At 33.7% G+C, this 10,833-nt stretch overlaps 1 protein-coding gene across 2 annotated transcripts; it reads right to left on the bottom strand.

Annotated features, from left to right (window-relative positions):
- Positions 1 to 3,055: 3,055 nt before the first annotated feature.
- LOC112710457 (uncharacterized) lies at positions 3,056 to 9,182 on the bottom strand. Of its 2 annotated transcripts, none has more exons than XM_025762679.3 (7): positions 8,944 to 9,182; positions 7,904 to 7,965; positions 6,405 to 6,565; positions 6,032 to 6,104; positions 5,269 to 5,431; positions 4,332 to 4,373; positions 3,056 to 4,135 (listed from the first exon to the last, which is right to left on the bottom strand). In XM_025762679.3, the coding sequence occupies exons 3-7, from the start codon at positions 6,476 to 6,478 to the stop codon at positions 3,264 to 3,266; spliced, it is 1,224 nt and encodes a 407-aa protein (XP_025618464.1). In that variant the 5' UTR covers positions 6,479 to 6,565; positions 7,904 to 7,965; positions 8,944 to 9,182; the 3' UTR covers positions 3,056 to 3,263. The 2 variants fall into 2 exon arrangements, with proteins under 2 accessions (XP_025618464.1, XP_025618465.1); XM_025762680.3 differs by having other exon boundaries at positions 6,405 to 6,609; positions 8,944 to 9,147.
- Positions 9,183 to 10,833: the final 1,651 nt, after the last annotated feature.

The raw sequence follows: 10,833 nt of genomic DNA on the forward strand, positions 1-10,833 counted from the left end.
ACATATACCCCTTCTTATGCTTCCCCTCCTTGGTAGGCAAAGTGCATAAGAAGAGGAAGAGGAAGACGTTCACCGAAGCCGGGAGCTCCAGGTACTCGCACACAAGCTCGAAAGTCTGTATCGCCGCCCAACTATTCGGATGTAGCAGGGACGGCACCACGGAACACCGACTCAACAACTGCTAAACAAAAGGCGAAAAGGGGAGCCGTATGCCGAGACGGGTAAACATCACCTCATAAACGCACATCCAATCCGGAATGGTCGGCGAGTCAAGATTGGTATAGCAAACCCTCTCGTTGACCCCGGGGAGGGCGAGCTCATACTAGCGCTCGGCGTCACCACCCCACAAATAGTCCTCTGATCGTGGAGCCACTGAAGGTCCGCCTCCGTCATCCGCGATGGCGTTCCCCAAACGTCACTAGTCACCCAGGAATAAAGGGAGAGAACGCCCCCGACTGGGATCACCGGAGCACCTATACCCTCAGTCCTCCGCCGAGTCATACCTAAAATAGAGATGAGCACTACCATCAGGCCAACCAACCGGCAAAAAATGGCGGAGAAAATGGAACGTTACCCACCACAAAAACCACACCTAACACAGTGGTGCTCATCCTCTCAGAAAATAAAACCCACTACCCTAAAAGAAAGCACCATCATACAAAGACAAGATACAGCCCCAGTCCACACCAGCAAAAAAACACCAAAAAGTAGCAAACAAAAATAAACAGAAACACAGGTAGCAAGCAGCGCAAATTACAAGTGTAAAGGAAAAAAGAACACCAACCTGATGAATCGAGCGCGAATTTGGAAAGCACTAAAACAGGAAGTAAGAGCACAAAAGCAACGAACAAAAGGCACCAAAATGAGGACGATGAAAGAAGGCTCACAGGGCAGACAAAAACAAAGAAACTAAAAACTGAAACAAATGAAGGAAGGAAGGCAAAAACCGAAATGGTTTTGAACAACGAGAGGACGAAAATACCCCCAAAGATAAACAAGGCATGAAAGGGTAAAAGTGAAAAGCAGCCTAAGCGTCCCCTCACAATAAATGTTCTCTCAAAAAATGCAGCTGACAGCACACCTCAAAAATGAAACAAGCGCAGAAATACAAAAAGTTCACATCAACCAACGACACAGACTCCAAAGGTGACGAACCCTAGCTAAAAACTAGGGTCCGACACGCCGTCCCCCTGAGACAAACCACAAACAACAGAAACTGTATCCTCGAGCGACAAAGACTGACCTCGCTCGCTCTCCCGCTGCGGAGGCAACTGTTACAAATCTGGCCCACGGACTCCACACCCGGAATGGTTTTCGAACCCAGTTACATGGGTCCGAATTACATCCCTTTCTAGAAGGTCCGAAACCAGCCCACTAGAACTCCTAACCAACAATCAAATTCAAATACCCTCATTATCTTGGCCAAACAAGATAAGACAGGATAAATCACGTCCACCTATATAAAGGGGAGCCCCAGGTCCCCTCAGGTATGTCATTCATTCAACACACATTATTCCTCTTAGATCCATTCTGACTTGAGCGTCGGAGTCTCTTTGTAGGTACCACCCCCCCCCCCCCCATTGCTCCAGTCAAATAATCTGGCATCCTCCTCGACCCGAAGGTCCCCGATCCATCTTACAACCCGTATCGGAGGGATCCAGTACATAAACCATTCACTTAACCACTTTAGATTAGGAGTTATTAATTAACTATCTCGGTAAAGTCTCAAGATTTTAAAGGAAACTGCCAACTCTCAATTTCTTAAATTCATTAAAGATTCTTAAAAATCATTGTTTTTTCTAAATTGAATCAACCAAATAAAGTTCCTAAATCAAATCAAAACCAAAACCAATCTTAGTTTCATTCTTAAAACCAATCCTTTAACTTTATCCAAAATGTCACAAACGGAGTTATTCAATCAAAGTCCAATTACTTTTAAATTCACTAAAATTCCTCCGAATGAAATCCTTAAGTCAAATCCAAAACATAAGCCTTTTTCATATTTAAATCGACCTTAAAGCATAATACTTTTCTTTAATTTAAAATCGTAAAATAATTCTTATCTAAATAAAGCGAACTCAAAATAGTATAATTCTTTCCTTACTAAATAGACCTCAAAACATACTTTTCTTAAATAAATTAAACTCGCGACATATTGATTTTCTTAATAAACCAAGAATCAAATAATAGAATCTCTCAAATCCAATCTTTTTCTAAATAACATATCAAACAAAGTCTTAAATTTCATAAAAAAATTTCGATAGCATCTCTCCTAAAACTTAGACTTTGCCACCCTTTTTGAATCCTAGCCAAACTATTCCTCAACTTTTTTTAACGGGTTCAAAACCAAATCACTTTTCCAATAATTCAACTCAATTCCAAAACTTTAAGAACCAATTCAACAACTACCAATTTAACAAAATCAGTCAATAATTCAGTTCAAACAACAGTTATATTCATCCAAACAACCAGACAATACATAAGACTTATACAATCATTAAAAAGCATATTCCTCACCTCAATATCCATTTATTACCCTATGCTATAAAGGTTAGAGTCCTTGTTCGAACTACCTATGCTCCTATGCTACCTAATCTAATTATCTAGCAGTAATGAGCTATTCTCTTGCAGTGCCTAGGCATTAAATCTGTTTTTGTTTTGAGGTATTGATATTAAAAGATTAAGACCCAATATTATATTTGATCATAAAAAATTAGAACTAAAATTTTAATTTCAAAACACAAAATTTCGGTCCCTTTTAATACCTTCAAAAAATAAGAACACAAATTGGATGGCTACATAAGAATGCTCCAATTCTTCTTTAGTGATGATGTTCCAGACTTCCATGCAACCGACTTTCAGAATGAATCCATCCTCTTCCGATTCTCCAGCAAGTTGAACACCCCAAGCTGCCGCAAAGTTTTAAAAATATTTAAGTAAACACTAACCATTGGATTATATATTTAATCACATCCAAATTTTCTGAAATCAGGAAGCTAATCAGCAAAACCAAATGATAAATATTCACATAATGCAGAGATCGAATCAATTAAAATTAGCATGCATAAAAAGTTATTCAATATAGATACTAGATAGCACATTGCAGGTATTGCAAATTTGTTTACAGTGGTTAACATATGGTTAATCTATCTAATTTCTTTTACTTAATTGTAGGTATTGCAAATTTGTTTCCACATTCCACAATCGGAGGCTGCATCATCCCCAAATTTCTATATGTAGGCAAACAAGCATTAAGTAACTGGTTAATCATTAATCTCTTCAATTAAACATTTCCCTTTGGTTTCTGCTTTGTTGTTTAACTTTTGACCTTTACCACTCCACTGAGATTCCATGACTGATGCCTTTTCTGTTCTTACAATGGCTGCTAAAGAAGACCATGCTTCCGGAGGCTGTTCATGAACCCAACACATGATGAAATAAATCTTTCTTTCTGCATGCCGAATAGTACTTCTAATCTCATCTTTCCTTGAATTTCTTGGCTTTTCTGATTTGGCCACCTTCCCCGCTTCTTGAACCAATCGATACATATCGCAGAGGGCACAAATCAAGGCAGAACTTCCTAATTCGAGCAGGCTGATCACATTATCAATAACACCAAAACCAAATTGCAACCCGCCCATGTGACGGAACGCCGGAGAGCATATCTGTTGCAAGCAATGAGAGAGAGCTTCCAGTACAGTCTCTGGCTGCCCACCTTGACCCAACACTGAGGACACGCTGAATACAACCAAAACAGATCCTAACGGGTCTGACCTCCAATCTCCATTGTATAGGCGGAGAGTGAAGCAGTAGCTATATAAGATATCGACTAGGTGAACCGTTAAAATGGGCGACGGCTCCTTAGAACTAAGCCGGCTTACAGGAGGAAGTGGAGTTTCCGGACCAAGAGGAATTTTGGAGGAATCATGATTTTCAATATCATCTTCCAGCTCCTCCTCTGCAAGTGGTTGAACAAGTTGAGTTCCTTCCTTACTAAGACGGATTTTTCTGGCAGAAAGTTTTGACCACCATGGTTCCCAAGGTTTGATCATCTTGCTCAATTCACCAGAGGCAATAGCTCTTTGAAATCTTTTCTTCTCTTCAACAGATAAGTCATCAAAACTGATTTCTTGTCCTGTGAGTAGGTACACCCAAATCAGCATAATCTAACAGTTAAATGGCCATAAAATACAACCAATAAGGGTGCAGAATTTGATTTATACAACATATCAACATTTACAAAATCCACTTTAACTGAGTTGACAACAGAAGAGAAGAGAAGAGAAAGGGGGTGGGGGTGGGGGTGGGGGAAGCATTACAAAAGAACTTACCAGACAAAAATTTCTGCACTATGCCCTCAGATAGTGTTGAATCTGCATAAGCAAAGAAACCAGTCGAAAAGAATCAATGACCATCTATTATAGTATTCTTTTGTTCATAAATAAAAAATAAATAAATAAAGGTTTAGGGTTTAAAGAATTAGGCATGTTTGGATACTGCTTATTCTATGTTTAAAGAAGCTAGCAACTAAAATATTCTCACATAAGTTTTGGAAGGAATAAAAGAATTATTTCAGAATTAAGCTGTTTTCAAGTATTCATAGTAATTTTCCTCCTCTTTCTGTACACTCCTTTATACTATATGACTTAATACTATAGAATTATTTTGAATTTATTACCAGCTTCTGTTGTGGTCCTGCTCTGTGTTCATTCTCCTCAATTTACAATCTGCAGTTTATTTGGATATTTTCTAGCTCTTTTACTTTTATTTTTTATGAAATATGTACAATAAGACAGAAAACTGTACAAAGCAGCAGAACATGAAATAATTCGTCAGATACAAGGGAAAATTAGCACATTACATAACAAGGAACATCAACATAATTGTCCCTGACAACCCTGTAAAAAGAAATCTGCTTGACAATATGTCCAACAAACCACCTAATCTTATCCCAGAGAAATCTGTGTTTCAAATTATTTTGTGCAGTGCCACGTACCATCTTAAGGTTCTTCAAAAAATTCCAGACCTTATGGATTATCAATTTATCAGATTATGACGTATGCATTAAGATTTTTGTGATCATGATCAAGGAGAGTTTGGAATAATCATCTAAGAAAACCTCAGGAGAAACCAAATTTGGTTTACGACAGAGCCCACAAGTGTCATGATCAACAGAGAGAAAGAACCTCAGAGAAGGCAAATATCAAAAAGAAAATGACTGCTACAAAACCAATCTGTATTATGGAAGCAGCAAAATGTTTGACTTACAATCCTCATTGTCATCTATGCTATCATCCATTTCCTCTTCTGAATGAAATCTTTTCAGTATGTCTAACATTTTATGTTTGGTTTGTTCATCAGGCTGGATCTGCTGAAGCTCCTGAACTACATTTTCTCTCATGAAGGATTCCGTACAACAGAGACTATGAGACTGTAATTTTACAATAAAAAAGTATCAATAATTACTGCAGTTTATCAAAAAGATCAAGATAGAACATTTATAGAAAGAGTGTGCAGACAACACCATTTTGCAAACCATCCATGCCCAAAGAAAATTATAACCAATTGCCAAAATATTTCGGCCACGGGCGAAAGTAAAGTTGGCATAATAAATGCACATGAAGAGAAACAAGCAACACCACTCGTTTAACAGCCTAGTTTGATATCCGGTTTCTAAAAGATGCATGGAAAGCCAAAATTTAGACAATGCTTTTACAAACTTAGTCAAACACAACAAAATGGAAGAAGAAGCCAAATGCAAATGTAAACCATAATAACATAACATAACATAGTTGAAAATCAGAAACCGTGAGATTCTCCAACAGTAAAACCAGCGTGCAAATAATTCATTCAATATTTTGTGCTCAAAACATTTGTAGCATATATATTAAGGTATCTTAACATGCCATTTCCATAACACATGGTGGAAAATAGAATAGTTGATAAATGATGCCAGTTTATAGTTTACTCGCATCTCAATCTTTATCAGATACTTAAATACCAAACTCAAATGGGCATATAGGTAACTTACTTTGTAACAATGGAGAGAACAGTATCGCGAATTGCATCTAGGACAAGTGTACTGTGAAAATTGCTTCTGACATCTGCCATTATATGAAAAGGAACAAATCAAAGAGGCTTCATCAGTTTACCAGGAAACAGGGGGTTTGTTGCAAATCATCAAATGATATCACGGTACTGAACTCAAACCAAACCATTGATATAAAACTCAAGGATCTTAGAGAAACTAGAAATTTAGGTTTCATTTCACTTCCAAAAGATGAGAACTACACAATTAATAAATTAAATAAACAAAAAGGAAAAATAGAGAGAAATTTTCTGATCACCTTAGCATACTAAACCACTCACACGTGAAAATGATATAGAAAGATAGAAGGACTTACACATGACAAATCGTCCGCGAAGGGTTCAGCGAGGGAGCAGAAGATTTGTCTGACGTATATATTGTATCATCCATAATCGAAGAATTGCTGGCCAACAACTTATTTATTTTCAGCTACAATTCTCTCCTCCTCGAAAAATCGAGTTTAGGTTAACAGACACTCTGGGTTCAGAAGGCAAATCTAATGTAAGCAATTGGGGCTAGAGCTGCATATGGTTAAAGTTAACCAAGAAATAAAAAATTTGGTTAACTAGAAATTTGGTTTGCTTGTTTGGATGTCATTAAATTGTTATAAAAATTTTAGTAGTAAAAGTAAAAGCGCTAGAAAAATTTAAAAAAAAAAACATCTTTTTTTAGAAGTTACAATTTACATTTTTTTAAAAGATCTTTTTTACATAAAAGAAAAGATGTTTTTAACACAATAAATAAACAAAAAAAGTATTTTTATATTGTTAGATAAAAAGATATTTTTACATGAAATATCCAAACATAAAATTACTTTTATTTTTTTATAAGATCTTTTAAAAAATATTCACTTGAAAGAAGATCTTTTTCGCAAAAACTCAAACTCACCCAAGCAAGCCCTAAACCAAGCTGGTTTTAAATGATCAAACCAATAAACCAGTTTTTTTTTTTTTAAAAAAAAGGATTTTGCACAGAAAAGTGGTACTTTTTATCTAAAAACTGATTTTAAAAAAAAAAAAAACTGGTTTTTTATTTAAATATAAAAATTTTTTAACTTATAAATTAGTTTTTGACACTTTGAAAATTTTATTTTACCTTTTGACAACATCTGCCTCTCAAAAGTCACAAGACTAATTATCATTATGGCTATTTCCATTACAATCAAACAATATACTGCAACAAAATAAAGACCAAATGGTTCTAGGATATATAACCAGTAGCAAGATACCATAAATAAAAGGAGAGCAATATCAAGATATACCAATATTAAGAACAGTGATGAAGAACAAATACTTGCCTAATAGAGAAATTCAAGATCAAGTGAAGTTAAGAAATAATACAAAAAGAAATGAAATTTGGACTCATGTCCAACACTTTTTTCCCTTAAAGAAGAGCAAAAACAGTGGCTTTTATTGAGTTTCAAACAGATGAAATAACAAGCATAAAGAAAAAAGTTTGAACAACCATGGATCTGTTGGCTAAGTAACACAGGTGTCACAATTTGAAACTGAAACATCATGTTCAATAAAACTTCATATAAAATGTAGAGCTAGGAACTGCATAAATTTGATGAAAGGTATTCGTACAAATTTCATTAAGGGGAAGCTTGATGACTGAAAATAAAATTAATTCTAGTGCTCACAACATAGTGATTGAACTTCATTAAAGCATCAATTTTTTAACCTCAAAATCATGAGCTAACAATGTGTTCACAAATAAAAGGAAGCTCTCAGCAAACAAAAAATCAAAGGAAAACCGGATACAAAAAACATATTTAACAAAATCACAAAATCAGTGTTTGAAAAGTTAGCAGACCGTGAATATGACAGGGATTTTGATTCCTTGAACAGCGACTCTTGCATGATTTACATGGACACCTGCAACATTTGGTTAAATACATCAATCAAAATCATTACAAATATGAGTACCTACATAGGAAAACAATTTCAAAAAAATGTTACTCATAAATCATCACCCAGAACAAATCAACTTCAATAAGAAATCTATAAAACGTGGCTTATATGACTTGGGCCAAACAAAAAGACAAAAGGCATGTGCATATACCACAAATGAAACCAAAGCCAAGAATTCAGCAAACATAAGACATAACTCATTACAAAAACAATAAGTTCCTGTTGTAGAATCAAATCAACACACCTTTCTTATGCTTTGAGGAAATAAAATGTGGCCAGTAAAACACTTGACTTTTAGGAAAGAGGATTATAAGGAAAAATGTTGCAAAGAAACTTTTCAGAAAGTGGAAAAAATATGTTACTGCTGGATTAATCTGTACTGTATTTTTTTTTTTTCAAAACAATAACTTTAATCAACAGAATAGGGAGAGAAGGGAGGGAGTATCTTCAAATACTAAAGCGAGATTCTTTTGTCCCAAAGTTCAAGAATTCTTGAGATGAACAGGATTGGAAACTTCAATCCAAATTATGATCGAATGGGGTTAAATTTATTGAATGTAGCTAACAATACAGTACCAACAAAATATAAAGCATATGATGCAGCTCCAATTTGTTCCAATTCCATAAAAATGTAAAAATTTCAACTTTCCCTCAACTCTATAAACACTCAAGAACTGCAAAAGCAAAAATAACAAGTAATTCGGCCTCAAGGCTGTAGCGAAAATTACAACTGAAGAATCGTCCACAGCAAACAGAACTAATCCAATCCACGACAATGCAAAATTTTTCACAACCCCAAGATGAAAGCACAGGACTTCAAGTCAGAAGATTCATAAAGCAATGAAAGCCAGGATATAAAACCATCAAAAAAGAGATCATTTGACAAGATAAGGTTAGGAATGTTCATGGCCGTAGAAGATCATTTGAACAAAATAAGCCTACCTGAACTGACCAGAACAGCGGCGAGGCACTTATCTTGGTTGCTTGCGGTGGAGAAGTTACAGATGTAGTGTGCAGGTGGCGGCCTGGTGCTGGAGACGACGACGGAAGAGTGGAGACTCGATCGAGAGATAGCGAGAAAGTTCGCAGAGGCACTTTGTTCGCGGGTTAACCGGAAATCGGTTCGGGTCGTTTGTTAGTGATTTTATTAAATCAAATCATTAATTTTTTAATGAATATCCAACCTGATCCTCACAATGACAAAAAAAATATTATTGACTTTTTTAAGAAAAAAAAAATATTCAACTCAATTCTTGATCTTTATTTTTTGAGATTGATTAATCCTGTATCAAAAAAATAATATTGATATTTTTTTTCATAAAAATTAATCAATTTCATAAAAATAAAATTCAAAAATCGAGTTAGATATTTTTTTTATCAAAATTTCGTTCTCTTTTAAAATAATTATCAAAAATTATTTAATATTTTTTTTCTTAATTTTTAGCTTGTGCATGCAGTTTGTCGGTCAAAAATTTTTAAATGAAATTTTAATTTACAATAAATTATTCACCGTCGCACCAAATAATAATATAGACAACTAAAAAAATAAATTATTAATTAAAAAATTTTATACTTTTAAAATAATAATTATTTAAATAAAATTAAATTAATTAAAAAATAAAAATATATAATAAGTAAGAATTTTTTTAAATAAATAATTGATATATTTTAATTATTGAAATATATAATTTGTAACTTATTTATTAATTTATATCACATTAATTTATTTCATTTATACAATAAATAATATATATAAAATTTAAAAAATACATAGATACATTCATAATTATTTCCTCTGCAAATTTTTTCAGGAATCAATTATTGGAAAAAAATATGATTTTCATATCAATAGACCAGAGAATTCTGGACAATCAAAGTTGAAGAGAACTGATTTGTTTTTCAATTATGCATAGGCATTAGACCGTTAGTCGCTAGCCGTACAATACTAGATAACTTTACAATTGAAAATTAATTATTTGCATATGATATTTGTTAATTTTGGTAAGATAGATATTTCAGTTGAGATTCAGATATATTTGTTTTTGGTGCAAGAATAATATATAGTAATGTTTGTATTTGTGAGCAGAGCATCGTTCATTATTCATATATTAATTTTTTTATGGATTAATTAATGATTATAGGCTTGTTTGGGTGAGCTTTTAAAAAAAATCTTTTTTCAAGTTATATTTTTTTAAAAGATTTTATAAAGAAGTAAAAATAATTTTATGTTTGGATATCTCATGTAAAAAGATCTTTTTATCTATCAATTATGTTTGGATATAACAATATAAAAGTACTTTTTTGTTTATTTATTACATGAAAAGCATCTTTTTTTTTAAGAAAAAAAGATCTTTTAAAAAAAGATATAAATTACAGCTTCTTAAAAAAGATCCTTTTTTTATTTTATTAGTGCTTTTACTTTTACTACTAGAAATTTGCCAAACACGTTAAAAAATAAAAAAGATCTTTTTTTAACAAAATAATGGCGCCCAAACATGCACTATATCCACATATACAATACATAGTAATATTACTTAAGAATGATAAGAGTTTTTTTCTTTTCTTTTCCTTTACGAGTAAACTACCATTTGTACCTACGAAAGTTAAAAATACTGACATATCTACCCATAGAAAAAAGAAATTATCATTTGTATCCATAAAAAATTATTTTTACAGACAAAATTATCCAAACCCTAAAAAACTATCTAAAATCCCTAAATTACCCTTATCTTCACCACCACACTGCCTCTTTCACCCAATCACCTTTCTAACCCTAACCCTCTTCACCCAGCCACCACCTTTCTTTCCCTTTCTAATCTCAAATCCCACCAC

This window comes from Arachis hypogaea, chromosome 9 (assembly GCF_003086295.3).
Source record: "Arachis hypogaea cultivar Tifrunner chromosome 9, arahy.Tifrunner.gnm2.J5K5, whole genome shotgun sequence".
Taxonomy (NCBI): Eukaryota; Viridiplantae; Streptophyta; class Magnoliopsida; order Fabales; family Fabaceae; genus Arachis; species Arachis hypogaea.